Below are 18874 nucleotides of genomic sequence, written 5' to 3'. Positions count from 1 at the left end.
TGTTTCTTGTAAAGAGGGTGATACTGTACCCCAGAATCTCTACTAGTGATGGGTGAACTATTGGTGTTTTAACTGGAATAAATACCAACAAATTCAGATACATGTCTGAGTTTGTGAAATCTCATGAGAACAAGCTCTCTTGTGAGATTTCTGTTGCCTTTCACTTCAGGTAACCCAGAAAATGACAAAAATAGCTTTTTCCATAACACTTGCGTACTTTCCCACAAAAATGAAAAAAAAAAGGACAAACAACCTCCAACTTTTCAGAACTTGAAAACTAATTGTCGTTGTCATTTTATGTTAACCAGCTTGTTCATTCCTCATATTCACTACCAGACCACGTGGCCATACTAAAAAAACAAAACAAGACAGCAAATGTCAATCATGAGAACTCTAATTAGTTTTTGATGTTTAAAAATACTCAAGGGAAGTTTGCAATGCAATATGAGTCATGCTATGCAAGTTGTTAGTAAGATAAGTACTAGAGTCCTGGATAAGGTCATCTATCTTAGAAACAGTAGCCATAGTCTGAACTCCCAGAAGATAAATGTCAATCAGCAAGGACCCTTTACTTCTTTGCCCACTATATCATCTACATCTGGAATTCATGTCAGCAGGGGTCTTTGGGATAAATATTGTGGCTGGATCTAAAAGAAGTCTAGATAACTTAATGGCAAATGATAACATTTGAAGCTCCACTAGAATTTGAGATAAGAATAAAGGTAAATAAGTCTCACGCTTCAAGTTGTAGACTAATTACATGCAGGAGACAGGAGTGAATTTGCATAACTAGGCAGGTGCATTATGGGTTTTGCCTTATTTGGGAGGTGTGGTTTTTCATTTTGTTTTTCCTTCCTCTTTAGAAGCAGGGACTGGCCTTGCCAGAGGCAGGATACTGACCCCCCCCTCTTTACTGATAAACAAGCAGAGCATTGGCTTGTTCAACTGCCAATGCTTTAGGGCACATTTCATAGAATTAGCCATGGTACTTAGAACTAATACTTTATTTTTTCCCCTTAATTTTCATTCCTCACCATCCATCTAGCCTGGGGACCTGAAGTCCCAACATTACTCCCACACCTGTGACTCCAACCTGTCAAGCTGCTGGTCCAACCACAATGTTACCATTGATGTGAACACAGCTGAGATGAAGCAGAGAGGCCCACACCTGCAGAGAAGGAGTTAAAGAAAGCTTATGGGCCCAGCTAGCCCTGCCCCACTATACTTGCAGCCAATGCCAAGCCTGGAGTGGGAATAAAATGAGAGAACCTGGCTCAGTTCAAGGCAGACTGGTGAGGAAGCAAGGTGAAGCTCTGCCTCTCTGTGAAGGGAGCTTTGTTGGTAGAAAAAACAGGCCTGATAGCCAGGGCAGCCACTGGGAGAGAAGCTCTTAGCCCCCAAGTGAGACTGATGCTCAACTGACTGATGCTTAAGGAACTATTTAGAAGACTGGGGATGACCCAGTAGTGAGCTGACTTTACTTTTTGCTTGGGAACATTTTAAGGCTAAGCCCCCCCAACGCGTTAAAACTGTAGGATGCCCAGTGGACAAAGGGGGAAGAGACTTTCTCCCTGCCCCTCACAGAGACCAGCAGCCACATCAGGATGCTGGGAAGGTCCACAAGGGGGTGCTACTCCAGTCATGCCATTACAACAGCCCTACAGTTTCTTCCGCCATCTATCATAGTAGTATTCACCAGCTTCAACAACAGTGATAGAAGCACCAGGATCTAAGAATATGAAGCTGTTCAGTGGGTGGTTAATGAATTCCCTTATCAGTACTCTGAGCCTTTATGATGGCCGAATGCAGCTGGGGATATAAAATCCATCATCTTTAGCTACAGGGAGTCAATGAGTTATTTCTTGCACTGCTGCACTGAGCTATACACCTGGTGTAACCACTGGCAACAAAGCAGAGATTGTGGCTCAAAGGGTCAATGAGAAAATTTGATGAGGCATAATGCCAAATGATGCTAGACATAAACAATCACACTGGGGCCGGGAGCGTCTTCATCCTAAACTTCAAAGCTTTAGCACTCACCCCCTATTCTCTTACTACCGAAACGTAACATTATCTTGCTATCAAAAAAAGCTGGTAGATAAAAATAAATGAACTATTTTGATGGTGAGCTAGTTCACAGAAATTAAAAACTGACCTTTAACCTTCTCTGCAAACTCAAAAACTTTGTTTCAAAATAGTTAGGTCAACTTTTTCTTTACAAGTTACTTTTCATTTTCCTGTTCTGCTCTCCACAGAAGAGCAGACACAGCATGAGTGTCCAAACTCCGGAGGTTTTTAAGACCCATGAAGTCTGCATAAGATTTGGATAAGCCTCTGAGAACATTAAGGGGCAGATCCTCAGTTGTCACAGCTCCACTGAACAAATGGAGATATAACAATTTACATCAGCTGAGGATCCCTTGACCCATTGCTGCTCCTCATCACCGAGCCTGCAAACCTTTTGAGATTTCCCCAACAATAACAAAGTCTCTCATGGACATAAGGATGATTCTGAAGCTATATATTTCATTTTGTCACTGCTTATCAAGCACATCTGGTTTATCCTATTGTCCTTCATATTTTTGGGTGCACATTATGGTTCCTTATCTCCTTGAACACATGTTCAAGCTATCTTTCCAGAAATATAGGCCTGTTCCAATTAAGGGCTGTGTTACATAAAATATGGCTTTGTTGCTGTTTAACACTCTTTTCTAATATAGTCCTATGTATCTCAGTGACCTGCATTCTCTTTATGTACCAATCTAGGCTCTGCTACCCAGAGACACATAGGGGCCTTCAGCTGTCCCCTAGACACAAACCTAAGTCCTTTAGATCAAGAGCTTTTAGTTGCAGTGTCCCTCACATCTGGTACTCTGTCCCCATTTGAGCTGAGAAGACTGTAAAGTACTATCTCCATTTTAAGGCCAGGTTTAGGATGCATCTATTTTTTGTGGCTTACCTAGTTGAATATAGGCTTCTGGATTCAGGGAGGATTGTCTTTTTATTGACAGATTATAAAATATTATAGTGCACACTGGGCCTAATTTATCCCTTGTATAAATTCACTGACTTCAATGGAGTTACTCCAATGATTAATCTGGCTCAAGGAATTAAAGGAGCAATAAAGCAGCCAACTGTACTGTATATGAAGTAACAGTATGGAGAAATTCAGCCTGACAAAATGCACCAGACAATGTGACATTCAGCAACGGTAAAAGGATTATGGTTTTCCTGATTAATTGACTGTTATACTTTTGGATAGACAATTACTCTCCTCAAATGTTCAATAAGAGAAGTCAGAAAGACATTACCAACACTAGCTGCGCACCGGTTGGAGTTTTGTTCTTTGGCCACTAAGAGTGGCACTTAATTTCTGGAACAGTTACTGACCTTATTTGTCGGACATTTCCTTCTTTCTTATGGATGCCAGCATCCCATGTGTCCCAAACATAGGAAAACCGAGCCAAATTCAGCAGCAAGTCCGGGTCAAAATTAGTGTAACTTACACCATCTTCCTCCCCTCTCAGAATGTAAATTACGACAATTCAGTCTCCTTTAAACTCACATCTACTAATATATAATCTTCACTCCCCCTTACACATCTTCGCTCAGACGCACTTATATATATCTGGAGTAACCTCCACTGAAGTCAATTGGCCAAAATTTGTTCTCATAAGTTCAGAAAAGCTCCATTAACAATGGAATTACTTTGGATTCACACCAGAGTAAATGAGATCAAGATTCAATTCAATGGAGTTATCTGGATTTACATTAGTTAATGTAACTGAAACCAGAATCTCGTGCCAAATCTGAATGTAAGGCTATACCTACACCTGAAGCTAGGAGTATAAGTCCCAGCTTGCACGGATATACTCATGGCTAGCTCTCATTTTTGGCTTGCGTGCTAAAAATAGCAGGGGGTAGCATGAGAAGTAGCAAGCACAAGCCATGCCAAGTACCAACCCACCTAAATCCTGTGCATAATGTGCTATGCACCGCTAGCCTGTACCTCCACTCACCACTACCCATACCACCATGGCTACACTATTTGTAGCAGGCTAGTTTAATGGAAGCTAGCTTGAGAGCTTTTGTGCGAGGCGGTAATCACACCTTTAGCTCACAGGATAGATGCAGTTTCAGGCAGGGGTGTGGAAGTGAATCGAACTTGTTTAAATGTACAGACTAAGCTCCTGGGAGAATGAAGAGCTGCAGAAAAAGCAACTAACAACAAGGGGGTGTCAGTGGAAGTAAATCACATCCACTTTTATATCCTCTGAATTTGGCCCACTTTGCACAAGACATGGTTCAACATTGGAAACAAGCAAATGCAGAGCTCTGGGACAAAACCATGGCTGATGCAAGAGTGAGGAAAGCCAAAGTGTCTCATGTCCGAAGTGACTTTGAACACACAAGCCCTATATAAGTGCAAAATGTGGCTTATTATCATCTCTGTGGTATAATCATCTTATCTTAAACATGCTGGCTCAGCACAGATCTCAGAAAACACCTGCTTCATCACATCCCCTCTTCAGGGCTCCTGCCCCCATCCCCAACTTTCTTATCTCTGCTGAGATTGCATGTCTAGGCTGGAAGCTGCCCTAGTGTCCCTTGCAGGCTCTCTTCACACAAGTGACTAATGAGCTGTTAAAGCTCCTCAGCCTAGGAACCCAAACAGGCCTTTGTCACTCAGAACAAGCTATGATAGGGAAGTTGTTTTTCAAACACTAATGCACTGAAAATAGAGGAAAACCAAATCCAACCCAAAGGACATACCTCAGCCCTATTCTCTCCCTCTCAGCCTCCATTTATCCAGGTCCCCTCCAAGCCAGAGAAGACTGCCTTTTTCTCACATTCCTCATGGTTAGGTCTTGAGATCCAAAATAATTCTATGTCAAACCCTGCAACCTTCAGCTATGATCAGACAATGAGTGGTGCTGACGACTCTCAACTCCCATCATTCAGGCAGTGTTGCTTTTGAAGTCACTGGGAGTTTTCCCTTAGTAAGGATTTGAGGATCGGGCCTAGAATTTTCCTTCTCCAAACCTATTCCAGGTCTACTCAAGAATTCAGAGGTGGGCCAATCTAACCACCTCATAACCACACTCAAGATAAACCAGAGTGAGCTGATGGTTTACAACAGGCATCCAAATGAAAGACAACAGTATAAAACATCAGTGCACAGGGTGAGTGATGTATCTCTTGGTAGTCATCAAGAGGAGGAAATCTATCATAACCCACAGCTGTCCTGTTCCCCACTATTCACTCTCTGTGAGCTATTTGCATGGTGTAAATTAGGAAATGACAGCTGTGGCAGATTAAGGAGAATGAATATGTAGAAACATCTGACCATAACTCAAGCCTGCAGCCTTCTAGAACTCTACCTGTTACAAGGGATTCCTCACAACTCTGAGAGCATCACCTGCACACCTATACCACACAAACCTTATGATAGCAAAAAACACCTCCTTATAACACTTCACCTCCAGGAGGTGCAGGTAGTGCTGCGTATATAAACACCTCATACACCATATGGATCGGCACGATACATGGGCTGGTAGCTCATGTCTCACTGAAATCAGGCAGGAAAGAGTTACAGTGGTTATAAATTCTAGTCATAGGAAACAGATGCCTCGGCACACAAATCTCCACAGTGTCTGAAAGGCTCATAATGGAAAAAATTAATCCAAGCAGATTCACTGTAAATTATATACAGACCCAATTAATAGGATAACTTCCACACACACAGACCCCCTCCAGTATATGGAAAGTGAAATGAGATAATAAATGCCCTGCAACTTCTTTTTGTTGCCTGCCATTGGTGAAAGAGCAAAAGACACCAGAAAGTGTCCACTAATATAAGTAAGCAGGAGTCATCTTGGCAATTTCTAAAATGGTACCTGTCATTTGTTATCCATAGCTCACAGTATGAAGGTCAGTTGTCAACTTATCTTAGACACCACTGAGACTGAATATGGTCACTGCTAATCACCAGGAAATGGTTGTGTCAACTCTTGTTACCACCAGCCGGAAATCCAAGACAGTCTGGTGGAGCAAGAGTAGCTAACTGACAACTTTTGAACACAAAATGGTGATGATCTATAGCAGTGTTTCTCAAAAGTGGCAGCATGGCTGCATGTGGCCACTAGGGGTTTTTCCTGCAACCAGGACAGCCTCTTGGGCAGATATGGGGTTGGGAGCAAAGGAACGGTGCTTCCCTGCAGTGCCCAGGGGCTCCAGGGAAGGGCTTCAGCACCACCCGTGCACTCACTCTGACTCCAGCCACGAGCTCCGGCTCTGGGCTTGAGCCCAACATGGCAGGGCTTCAGCAGGGCTGGCTTTACTGGGTGCCATGGTCAAGAGGCTAGGAGCAGGGTGAGCCTGGGATGCGAGGCCGCAAAATGGAGCTCGAGGCAATGGGGAGGGGAAGCAGTGGAGTCCAGAGGGACAATGGGGAGCCGTGGGGGTTTGGGGGAGGCTGCGGGGCCAAGGGGAATTTGTGAGGGATTGGGAGAGGCAGGGGGGCTAGGGGCACCAAAATACAACTGTGCATTACTTGTATTATTGAGTCTGGGGGAAAAAAACCTACATTAATCAATTACAATGATTTGGACATGTATATCTGCATATTTATTTGTTTTTCCTAAAGTTAATTACATATTTGAGGAAAATTTGTCAGAATGGTCACCAGCAAGAGTTGGTGGCCGCACTCTAAGGCCACCGAATTGTGTTGCGAGAACCCCGGATCTATAGCATCCAGACACAGGGAAATGAGGATGCAGGACCCTCTCCCAGTGACCATCCACAGCTTGGGAATTTTGAAGTATTTTGTTGCTGAAAACAGCCAAATCATTAATTATTAAAACTGTATAAAGTAAATATCATTATATCACTTACTGTCTCCTTGTTTGTTTGTTTGTTCCTTCTTTCACTTGCTTTTCTTCCTACTTTTCATTTTTCCTTCCTGAATTCTCTTCTCTAGTCATCTGGCCATTCCTCCCCCTCTTTTTACCATCAGCTTAATCTCTCTATTCTAGATCCCCATCTCCATCCTAATTTCTTCCCATTATTATCTTTTTCTTCTCCATTTTCATCCCCACTTGCTCCTCCCTGTGTCTTTCTCCCTAGCTCACATCTCTTGTGATCAGGAAGAGTACGTGTCCTACTTATCCTCCCAGTGGAGGTAATGGAGGACTTTTGGAAGGTGAATGGGTGTCACTGTGTCTTTGCAGGTGTTATCTACCAAATACAGGGGAGTTGATAGCACTGCAACAGTCTTCTGCAAGTTGGAAGAGATCTTTGTTCAATAAAAGCAACCAGAAATTCAGGGAGGTTGGAAACCATATGTGGTCCCATCTCACAAGTTGTTTCAAGTGGCAACCCTCATTTTAGATAGTAATTTACCTCCAACAGGACCCAAACCTGCTGTTAACTCATTGTTATGATTGTCACTAATTTATATAAGAAATGCTTAATCATCAAACTGAGATAACACAAAATATTATAGATGCTCAAGGAACCAGGAACCATATCATTTCAAGTATCAGAGCGGTAGCCATGTTAGTCTGGATCTGTAAAAGCAGCAAAGAGTCCTGTGGCACCTTACAGACTAACAGACGTATTGGAGCATGAGCTTTCGTGGGTGAATACCCACTTCGTCGGATGCAACCCATGAAAGCTCATACTCCAATATGTCTGTTAGTCTATAAGGTGCCACAGGACTCTTTGCTGCATATCATTTCAATCCTTCTGCTCTATTTTTTTTGTGTCCGTTGGTATGAGGTCTCCCTCTCCGACTGGGTTCCCCATTTGGGCCTAGGCAGGATCAGAGGTACATATCAGGAGACAGAGTACCTAGATGAGAATAACAGTGCTTTCTTGCCCTTCTTGAATGGCTTACACAAATACTTCTCCGTAATGACCAAAACACAACAGGGGATATTAAATTTGCACTAGCCCTGCATTTGCTGCTTGTAAGCATCGTAAGGCACACACGGGCCTAACTACACAGAAACAATGCCTGCAGCAATTTTATTGCTAACATCAATCACGGTTAATAACTTCAATTATACGAAGCCAAAGTGTCCAAAACTAGCCAAACGGTCCCAGTCCTCACAGAGAGCAGAGCGATCAAAACACATTTAGAGTACACAGGACAAGCTTTAAATATTACTAGCAAAAAAGAAAAAATAACAAATTAAAATATCTTGGAAGTAAACAATTCTTTATTAATGGACTCTCGTCTCACAAAGATCTTTTGTGTTTTGCTTCAATAATTCCAGCAAAGTTCTGTCCTGGTATAAAATCGCACACGTAAAAGTTCAGGTAGATTGATTAATTACTTTTGACATAATTAAGAGGGGAACTATAAACACCAAAAGCAAGGTAGAAGTCACAAGTGTGCTCATGATTTATCTAGAAACCCCATTATAGCCAGATTGATCACAAAGAATACCACATTGAGCACAGTTCTTTACCATCATTAATGTCTACTGAAATGGAAGCATACAGTTGTTCTGGGTTCCAACTGTAAGCTGTCAGCCTTTTGTTCCTTCGATCATGAGTGAACATCATAGTAATAAATCGCAAGGATTTTGTTCTGTGTTTGCACAGCACCTAGCACAATGGGTTGCTGGACCATGACCACGTTTCCTAGGTGCTACAATAATGAAAAAATAATAATCTCTCTAGTATCAATAGACTGGAGAGGACAGTAAATGAACACATATAATCACTGTGACATGAGATCACATGCTACATGATTTATCTAGTCATGGTTGGATTTTAGCCCTGGAAAAATATATTCCCAAAATCTTTACCAGACAAAAGAAAATACTTGTATGAGAATATGTTGGTGTTAATTAATATTACACTCATTCCCCTTATAAACACTTCAGCAATTTATGGGCAATATTAGATTTCACAATCTCGTTTGCTTTCTAAACAAATGATCCAAAAGTAAAGAGAAACCCAAAATTATTGCTGAAAATCTCTCCTTTCACACTTGACCTATTATGTTCTCACTGTATGTCTGGCATTTTGTTTATATCCATTTCACATACTCACTGTATTGTTAGGGTTGGGGGATCCATGTTCACTTGATCAGTGGCTCACAATCACTATTCCTATTAGCAGTATCGGTGGGTAGCACTTTAGGTTCCAACTCCGGCCTCAGGAAAACCCCGTAAAATACTGAGTGTCTCCTATCAGAAACTGAACATCCTCAACTCCCTTAATAGTCAGTGGCAGTGTAAGATGCTCAACACTTTGTAATACTGGTCCCTTTATGCTGGGCTGTAGCAAACCTCCTGTTCAGCTATGTTCTCTCTAAACTGCCATCGAGCTTGAACGGCTTCAAATCCCATTCTCAGTGTTACAAACAACCAAATTCCTGTTGTGAGCTAGAGCAGAAACTGCTGAACAGGAGGTGGTGGGCATAGACTGGTGCTTCCAACTTCTTAAGCTGCAAACCTATCACCTGAAAAATCTGGAAAGCTTGTATTTAATCCAGCCTCCTGCTTTTCTCACAGGACTCCATTTTCTCCCTCATCTACCATCATCTCAAAGTTTTCCAGTGATTTGCTTTTGATTCTAACATCTCTATCAGAAGGTGGGCCTATGTCCTTCCCAGTCACATTATTAAAATTTATTTCTGTGACTGAAATCAAAATTTTATTATCCCAAATTAAATCCATTGAGCCGATCCTCAGCAAGTATGGAACAGTATTGCCCCATTGTTGTGAATGGAATTATGCTCATCGACGCCAGCTGAGAATCTGGCCTAGCATTTAAGTTTCTTTTGTTGCTACCCAGTGAGAATAATACATCTTCTTTCTAATGTATAAAAAGAAAAGGGGCTGAGGTAAAGGGAACCATACTCTCCATCATCTCCAGGCTTTTGCATAGGGCAGGGTGGGTTAACATTGCCATAAAATAGTCCTATTGTAAGTATAAATCACACTCCCATTGAATTCATTTGGAGTTTTGTCACAAACTTCAGTGGGACCAGATGCATTACACTCAGCCAAATAAATCAGACCCCAAAGGAGTGCCTGGGGAGGTTAATTCAGTGTGTGCTGAAGACACGGAAAGTGAAGAATCTGCATGACACATGCTGTTTTACATTAGTCTTTTGATTCATTATCTAAGTCCATTCCTTCCCATTTCCTTCTCATTCTATTCTTCTCTGAACTCTCTCAATTTCCTCTGTATATTCTATCTATAGGATAATACCCAAATCTATATATAGGCTTCCTAGATATAGTCTAACCAGCATTGTGTCAAGAGGAAGCATTAACTCCCTGATCCTATGAGCGATCCCTTTAATCGTACATCTAATGATTACACCTTCCTTTTCCTAAGCAACACTCATCTTTAACTCTTCAGGAACACCCAAAACATATATCCACATTACTGATGCATGCATAAGTGAAACCCAGGTCTGGCATAGACATGGGCGAGTACTCACTATGTGAAGCTGCAGAAAGTCACCAAGCCCAGGAGCACTGTCAATCCGAACCAGGATGCCATCCTTCACAGTCGTGCTGAAGCCTACAGCAAGACGATCTGTCCTCGTGCTGGGTCTGTCATTTGCTGGCCAGGTGTACAGGATGAGGCCTCCACTCTTCCCAAAGATATATGTGGCACCAGCTGCAAAATGAAAAACAAAGAGGGAGGTGTTAGTTCACTATGTTTTTGCCACGCGTGGTAACACTGTAATGGCTGCAGAGAGAAATATATCCAAATACAGGCATTTCATTAGCGCAAGTGATGAAATCTAAGACCTGTGAGGCTAGTGTCACCCTCAATTAAAGACACAGGAAAACTGAAATAATACAGAGTAGATGTTAAAGAGATATACTCTATTTTCCACTGGATACTAGCAGAAGACTGATAATGCACTGTCTTCAAAAGCCTTTATGCATTGTGACAAACAATGTAGTGAGCCTTCCTAAACACTGGAATTAATTCCAAATCTGATCCAAGAAAGGCACAAGATGGGAAATTACATGCTCTCCCACCATATATACAAGAACTCTTCCTCCCAGAGAATGGCATATTCTTTTCAGCGGAACAATGACTCTGAATTGCTGGATACCTTTCCTGATTGAAGGGGATGTGAAAGAACAGCATCTTTCTAGGACACAAAATACACCCACCCTATCTTTCTCCCATTAACGTAGCACTATTATCTTTCAGTAAAAGAAGATGCAAAATAAAACAACAAGAACTCTAAAAAGTTTGCCATTCAGATAATTATGGCTTCTACACCAGCACTAATACTTTCAGAGATCTCTTTAAATGAACAGTTATGCTATTCACAACACCCTAGTGTACCCACACAGTATTAACAAGGGAACCACAAATAGACAAATGCTGCTTCCTTTTAGAAAGGAATAAATCACTGATGACAGATACTGTACACATCCTGCTAAAGTGTGCTCCAGGTAATAGTATCCAAATCAAGACAACCAGCATTTGCAATAAAGACAGCTACAGAGTTTATCAAGAGCCTGTGATTTCATTATCATTAACACAAGCCTGGGCAATGCCAAATAATGCACTGCTTTTAAAAAACAGACACCACTTCAGAAACTTGGTATTTAACCTCACTTAGAGATCCAGAGCTAATGTCCAAAGGAAGAGGTGTGCTATTAGGATCAATTTTACATACAAAGTCAGAGACCCAGACAGGCTAAGGACCAGATTCTCAGACTTGCCCAGTTTCAGGTTTTTAAAAGAGCTCAGTTTACTGGTCCCTGAGCTCTTTAGAAAATATGGTCCTAAATGTCATAATGGGAGATACTTTCTCAAACCCACATGGTGAATCTGTGGTACAGTTTGGAACAACATATGCAGGAGGCCCAATTCCTCAACCACTGAGCTACACCCAACTTTATAATGCACTTTTCCTAAGGGTCACAATGAATTGTGCAATACTAAATGCAGACAACTGGATTTCACCAACAGCAGCAGGCATGAGATATCAGTGGGAAGCAGAGGGGGACTAGGTAAATATACTTCAGATCATTGTCTATCTATGGGATGCTACAAATTCATTTATTTTTTTAATCAGGAACACCCTCAATTAAACAATCTCAAAGTGAATTAAGTACAGTTGGATATTGCTTGGGTCATTTGGTACCAAAACTGGGTCACATCTGAGTCTGGCTGCAAACCATAACCCCATTGAGGCTCTTTGTTTTATGTAAGTAAGCAGAAATAAAAATGATAAACTTCACCCTTATGTAGGGCATCTTCTCTAGAGAACTCAGTGTGCATCACAAAAGAAGTTTTATCCCCATTTCACAGATGGGGTAACCGAGGCACACAGAAGGAAAGTGACTTGCCCAAGACCAAGTCAGGGACAGAAGCAGAATCAGAACTCAAGTCCCCTGACTCCTAGTCCTGTGCATATCTACTGGATCATACCCTCAGTAAATGTAAATAAACCTGTATGGCATTTCATTCATAACCCTGAGCTGAGACAGAGAGCACACTGACATAGCAGAGCTGTGAGCATGTATTAGTCCAATTTCAGAAATGGTGACTCTTCAGACAGAGACCAAGCACCCAACTTTTAGCCTCGAACTGAATCTCTACTTTCAGTTGTGGAGTGTAATGGTAGGTGCGTGACTACTGCCGAGTGCAAACTGTTTGTTTATCATCCATTCTTACAAGTACACTTACAGCGTTTTCATACTAATTAGAAGCATTTGTGTAATGAATTATCCACAGCTTCTCTCCATCTACGGATAATTCACACAGCCCACTATAAGTGCATAAACTACAAATATCTTTCCTCTTTAGTTTATTAGTTAGTTCTAAATGTTTTATATATATTATATTACACTGGGCTCACAGAATAACACAAGGAAAATCAACATCTGAGCTTGAGTGTACTGAGTTTTTCTGATAACTTTTGGCACTGTAGACCGAACCCTAATTTCCAAAAGTTGTTCCCACATGTGCTGGTGTGCTTGGCCTTCACTCCTAATGCTGCCCACTGGGGCATTCATTTGCAAGGATCAGAGTGGAAGGAATTTCTTTGATATATCCAAAGGTAGGTGAGATTTCCTCACTTTTCTGAGTGCCATTTGGCTGCAGGTAGAGCATGTCAGAGCTCCTGCAATTACAGCCTATTATAACTGTACAGGCCTGTGATGGCATTCAACTGCCTAGCAAAGCTCATGCTTTCCTCACAGACAGAGATTTGCTTCTAGGCCTGACTTCAGGAAGCTCAGTTTTATGCATCTGTGCACAGTAATCATTCAGCTGTAACAATCAGAAGAGTAGGCGACCTAAACTGATCCTTATAACAGAAACCTACTCTACTGCAACTATTCAGTATACAGTCCAGAATTTTCTTCAGAATGGTAGGCAGTCCAGTTTGCTGACTTCTGTGTAACTTTCCCTACCTCAAATATAATTAAAAAAAATTATGCATGTGTATACTTTCACTTACATATTGAACATGTAAACATGACGTCACAGTGATAATTATTACATGAAAAATCCTAAATAGTGTAGCGCTAATCATTTGCTACAAAATTTGAATAAAGTAATCAGAAAAGAAATCATAAGATGCAAACATTAAAAGAGAAGATTAGATGGAGGAGGAAGAACACAAAGAGAAAAAAGAAATATACAGTTAATCACAATTAAAAATAATGCCTGACTCATTTATGTGTCTTTATATTTTACACATACAAAATGTCTTATAAGGACTTTAAAGTTCCAAATCGTGCACTCAAAAGTTAGGAAATGCCAGAATTAAGGTTGCCTGGGTAACCTTAACTTGGCCCTCCTGTGCATACGCATTATGATCAGGTCTTCAATTACATGATTACATACTACTTTTTTCCACAGGACCCCTGCCTCCTGCACTGAACAGGATACATGGTGCTCACTTAATGAGCAGCTATTCAATATTTTGTTTTATCCTCATTGTTCAATGTGTCCCCAAACCTTATTTAGTGCACACTATTCAAACCCTGCTCTGAAGATAGAATTATTCATTTTCCCTTTGGCTTTTCTTGAGAGCTTCACAAACATTCATTAATTTACCATCTTAAAACCCCGGTGAGATGAGGCAGTGGTAATATCCCTATTTTACAAATGGGGAGCTAAGTCACACAGACTAAAGTCAGAAGTTTCCACTAATTTTGGGTGTTCAATTTGAGACACCTATTTTCAGAGTATTTTGCATTATGGAACACTTGATATGATAAAAACACAGTTCCTGTTGACTTCAGCTGCAGTTGCGAGTGCTTAGCACCTAGTAAACAAGGAACACACGATTATTGACCATCTGTGTAAGTGATTTGCCTCGCATTACATGGGAACTCTGGAAAAAAGCAGGGATAGAAACCACTGCTTCAGGGGGGTGTTCAACTGCCGTAACCAGGAAATCCTCATTTCTCAATTCTTTTAAACATAGTTTTTTTAAAAAAAGAAAAAACAGAAATTCCATCATGTGGCATCATATTGATATCTACATGCTTCATTAGCAGGGATAGAATCTTTAGCTCCGCTGCAGAGACCTCTGCCATTATAAGTAACAGACTAACTAATAATAACAACAGAAGGATGTCATCCTCTATGGGGACCAGCACCAGAGGGGGATGAGACACATGCTTTGTCAGTGGGTTTCACAGTTATTTGCTGATAGCAAACCAATAGTGAGACTCGGGAATTCTGGATTCTATTCTATGGTCCCAAAAGACACGGGCTCTAGGGAGCACAGACTCATCTGCCTGTTCCCCACCAAGCTTGACTCATTCTGCACTGTCCTCCCCAAACTGTGCCTGTCCCAGCCTGTTTCTTCCCCACCCCCTTAGCTTCTTGCTTACACAGTTCAAGTCCCTACCTCCAACTGTTTGTCCCCAGTTCCTTGGCAGTCCCAGTTCCTCACTCCCAACTCCTTATCCAATCTGTCTCTCCCCTCCCACCATCCCCATTGGTCCCCAGTCCTAGTCTCCCTCTCTGGACTCCTCATCTAATCTCAGTCTTGGATAATGGAGTGGCACGTATGCTTATAATATTTGCGAATGACACTGATCTTGGAAAGGTTGCAAGTACTTCAGAAGACAGGATGACATTGACAAATTGGTCGAAAATCGACAAGATAAAGTTATTTAAAGACAAGTGCAAATTACTATACTAGGAAGGAAAAATCAAACACACAACTACAAAATGGTGAATAACTGGTTAGGCAGTAGTACTACTGAAAAGGATCTAGGGGTCATAGTGGATCACAAATTGAATATGAGCCAACAATGTGATGCAGTTGCAAAAAAAGGCTAATATCATTTTGGAGTGAAATGACAGGAGCATTGCATGTAAAACACAGGAGGTAATTTTCCTCCTCTGCATGACACTGGTGAGGCCTGGACTACTGTGTCCAGTTCTGGGTGCCACACTTTAATGAAGATGTGGACAAACTGGAGAGAGTCCACAAGAGAGCAACAAAAACAATGAAAAGTTTAGAAAACCAGACCTCTGAGGAAAGGTTAAAAGAACTGGATACATTTAGTCTTGAGAAAATAAGATTGGGGAGGTAGGGTGGGGACTTGATAACAGTCTTCAAAAATATTACAGGCTGTTATAAAGAGTATAATGATCAAGTATTCTCCACGTCCATTTAAGGTAGAGCAAAAAGTAGTGGGCTTAATCTGCAACAAGTGAGGTTTAGGTTAGATATTAGGAAAACATTTCTAACTATAAGGTTAGTTAAGCACTGGAAAAGGTTACCAAAGGAGAGTGTAAAATCCCTGTCCTTGGAGGATCTTAAGACAGGTTAGATAAAGCACCTGGCATGGGTGGCCTAGGTGCAGGAGGCTGAAGTAGGTGACCTCTAGAGCAGTGGTCTCCAAATTTTTTTCCTTTGGCAAAAATAGTAGAGCCAGCATGGCAGGGGGTGCATGCTCAAAAATTTTTTACTGATAGCGGTGTGCGATCAAAAAAGTTTGGAGACCACTGCTCTAGAGGTCTCTTCCACCCCTATGATTCTATGATTAAAATGCAGTATAGCAACACAAATCCACCTCTTTTGAAGCCTATTTATTCACATCTACTACCCCGTTAACTACCCATTTCATTCTACCTCAATAGCACCTCTTATCTCATTTGGTTTCAGTGTAGCCTTCAATCCTCTACATCTAACAAATATTTTAATGCTGTGAAAATTACTAAAAGTAGTATGCGGAGGTATGCGTTATGCCACTGGTTCTCAAACTGTGGGTCAGGACTCAAAGTGGGTCACAATCCCATTTTGATGGGGTCACTAGGGCTGGCGTTAGACTTGCTGGGGCCTGGAGCCAAAGACCAAGACTGAGCTCCACTGCCTGGGGCCAAATCACAGGGGCTTCAAACCTAGGTGGCAGAGCTCAGGCTTCGGCTTCAGCCCTGGGTGGCGGGGCTAAGGTTACATCCCCCCCCGGGGCTGAAGCCCTTGGGGTTCATCTTTTGCCCCCCTAGGCAGGCTCAGTCTTAGGTCCCCGCTCCTGGGGTCTTGTAATAATTTTTGTTGTCAGAAGGGGGTCGCAGTGCAATGAAGTTTGAGAAGCCCTGCATTACTCTACTAGTGGAGGTACAATATGCTGCAAATATTGACTGGTATGTAGATCTTGTTAAGGTTTCTGCATTATATTGGAGCTGAAAAAGATTTTTAGCAGGAAAAATTACAAAGGACCTGGGCTATAAACTCTCAACAATAAACTCAGATAATACTTGTGGCATTTAAATTAATACAGCAGGATCTCTGTCCGTGGTCCTGAACCCCTTAGTGATCATGCTTAAAGCTCCTGTTCATTCTGGTAATCCAACATAGACTGTGAAGAATATAAATCTAATGATAATAAATTTCTACCTGAAATAACATGCAAGATATATGGCATGCCCCTTCCCCTCAATTAATTATCATGCCTTTATTTTCTTGCATGAAATCTTAGGTAAATATAGATGATATGGTGTTATTTTAAAAAATTGCTTAATAAGGAGAAAACCTGATGTCCACAAAGGCCTGCTATTTTTGAAATCAAAGAGACTTGAAAGTTCCTAGGCAGCATAACTTTATTATACTTTTCCATAGCTAGATTTTTATTTCATGGATACATACAGTCCCATTATGCACCTTCTGCTGAGCCCAGTACTTCTGATAAGTCGCTTCACGGTGTGCTTAGTATGCTGGTGGTGAGATACTATTATGTTTATTAATAATAGTAACCATGTACATTTTCTGCTTGCTAGCAAGAAGCTATCAGTTCAACTAACGGAAAATTTGCTTTGATGGCATTTTGGTCATTTTACTTGGCGAGATTTGCAAGTTACCAAGAAGCTAAAATTATTTCACTTATTCCCTGTAACAAGACTATTGTAATGATGGAATCACTAATACATCACAAACAATTAAGTGAAGCAGGACCCAATTCAAATAATGCAGATGACCTTGGCAACAATTGTACCAAGTAGCCTTGTAAAGTGGCAATTAAATAACACAGACCTAAGAGCTTACCCGGGTGGTTAGCGCTTTCAGAAAATCTTATTAAAATAAGATTAAAGGTCTGACAAACTCACAAAGGCAGGGAAATGCAGATATAAGGCTGCCACTTATCTCACTGTACCGAAGTTCTGCATACAATTTTCTATCACTAGTAAGGGTGCTAACAAGAGAGTGTAAATTGGAGTAATTGGTAAAACTGAGCAAAGAAAAGCTTAGGCTGAATATCAAGAGAAACTGATGAACAGACAAGATTTGTCTCCAATGGGAAGTACAGGAAATGTCACTGATTTCCAGAGTTATTTAAAAACAGGTTACTGAGAATGTACTACAGAGAACATTTCTGCCTCAGCCAGTGGGGATGGACAAGATAAACAGACAGAGCTGTTCTAGCCCCAATTTCAATTGGCCAAATATTAATCCTCACTCAGGCAAAGCTCCCATTGAAAGGAATAAATTAAACTGCATGAGGACTGTCTTTTCTGAACAATTCTCAGTGCTTCAGAACAAAGGGTGATGCTCTATAGCACATGCAGTTCAACCACTTAATTTTGTTTCAGTTCCGCCACTCAGGAGTGGCAGAGCTGCTCCTCTTTTGCAGGTTCATGGCATGCCTTTGAGCAAAACGGTACGTATTTGGTCACTGTAAATTGCCAAAGGGTATTCAGAGCAATAATAACTAAGGACTTGATTTTTAAAGGGGCCTACATCCAGTCAGGTTTGCTCAATGACTACATGGCCAATTGCTGTTACGAAAAGGGAGCCAGCTTGTAAGTATCAATTCTCAGGGCAAGTTTAAGAAAAAAACCATTAACAGAACTGTAATAAAATCTTGAATGAAATACACATGACAAAGAGAAGCACCTGGACTTTTTCAAAACAACTCCACCTCTTATCACTCTCTAGAAGTGTATCATGTGGCAACACACTCAACCATTGGAATATTAAGTTAATAACTGTCATGACCAGGTAGGAAACCACCATGGTTTCCTACACGCTGGGATCAGGTAACTGCTGTTTCTGCCAAGCTCTGCACTATTACAAGGACACTGCCCCAGGAGCAGGGGGCTCACTGATAAATATGGTAGGTACCATACTGATGTTGGGAAGGCCAAAAATATAGTGGGATTCAAAAAAGAACGAGATAAGTTCCTGGAGGATAGGCCCATCAATGGCTATTAGCCACGATGAGCACGGATGCAACCCCATGCTCTGGATGTCCCCAGGATCTGATTACCAGAAGACGGGAGTGGACGACAGGGGATAGATCACTCAATGATTGCCTGTTCTGTTCATTCCCTCTGAAGCACCTGGCACTGGCCACTGTCTCAAGAGAGGACACTGGGCTAGATGGACCATTGCTCTCACCCAGAATGG

General features: G+C 41.4%; 1 protein-coding gene across 27 annotated transcripts in view; it reads right to left on the bottom strand.

Annotated features, from left to right (window-relative positions):
- Positions 1–18874, bottom strand: part of NRXN3 (neurexin 3) — a 1481114-nt gene that overhangs the window by 353080 nt on the left and 1109160 nt on the right. For all 27 annotated transcript variants that reach the window (XR_007774426.1, XR_007774427.1, XM_050953172.1 and 24 more), the window contains one exon: positions 10466–10647. Coding sequence is in view for 25 of the 27 variants with exons in the window: in XM_050953172.1 (XP_050809129.1) it covers positions 10466–10647 (182 nt within the window). In the remaining 2 variants the exon portion in view is untranslated. The remainder of the gene's footprint in view (positions 1–10465; positions 10648–18874) is intronic.

Source organism: Gopherus flavomarginatus, chromosome 5, assembly GCF_025201925.1.
Source record: "Gopherus flavomarginatus isolate rGopFla2 chromosome 5, rGopFla2.mat.asm, whole genome shotgun sequence".
Taxonomy (NCBI): Eukaryota; Metazoa; Chordata; order Testudines; family Testudinidae; genus Gopherus; species Gopherus flavomarginatus.
This window is presented reverse-complemented; position numbering and strand designations above follow the sequence as displayed.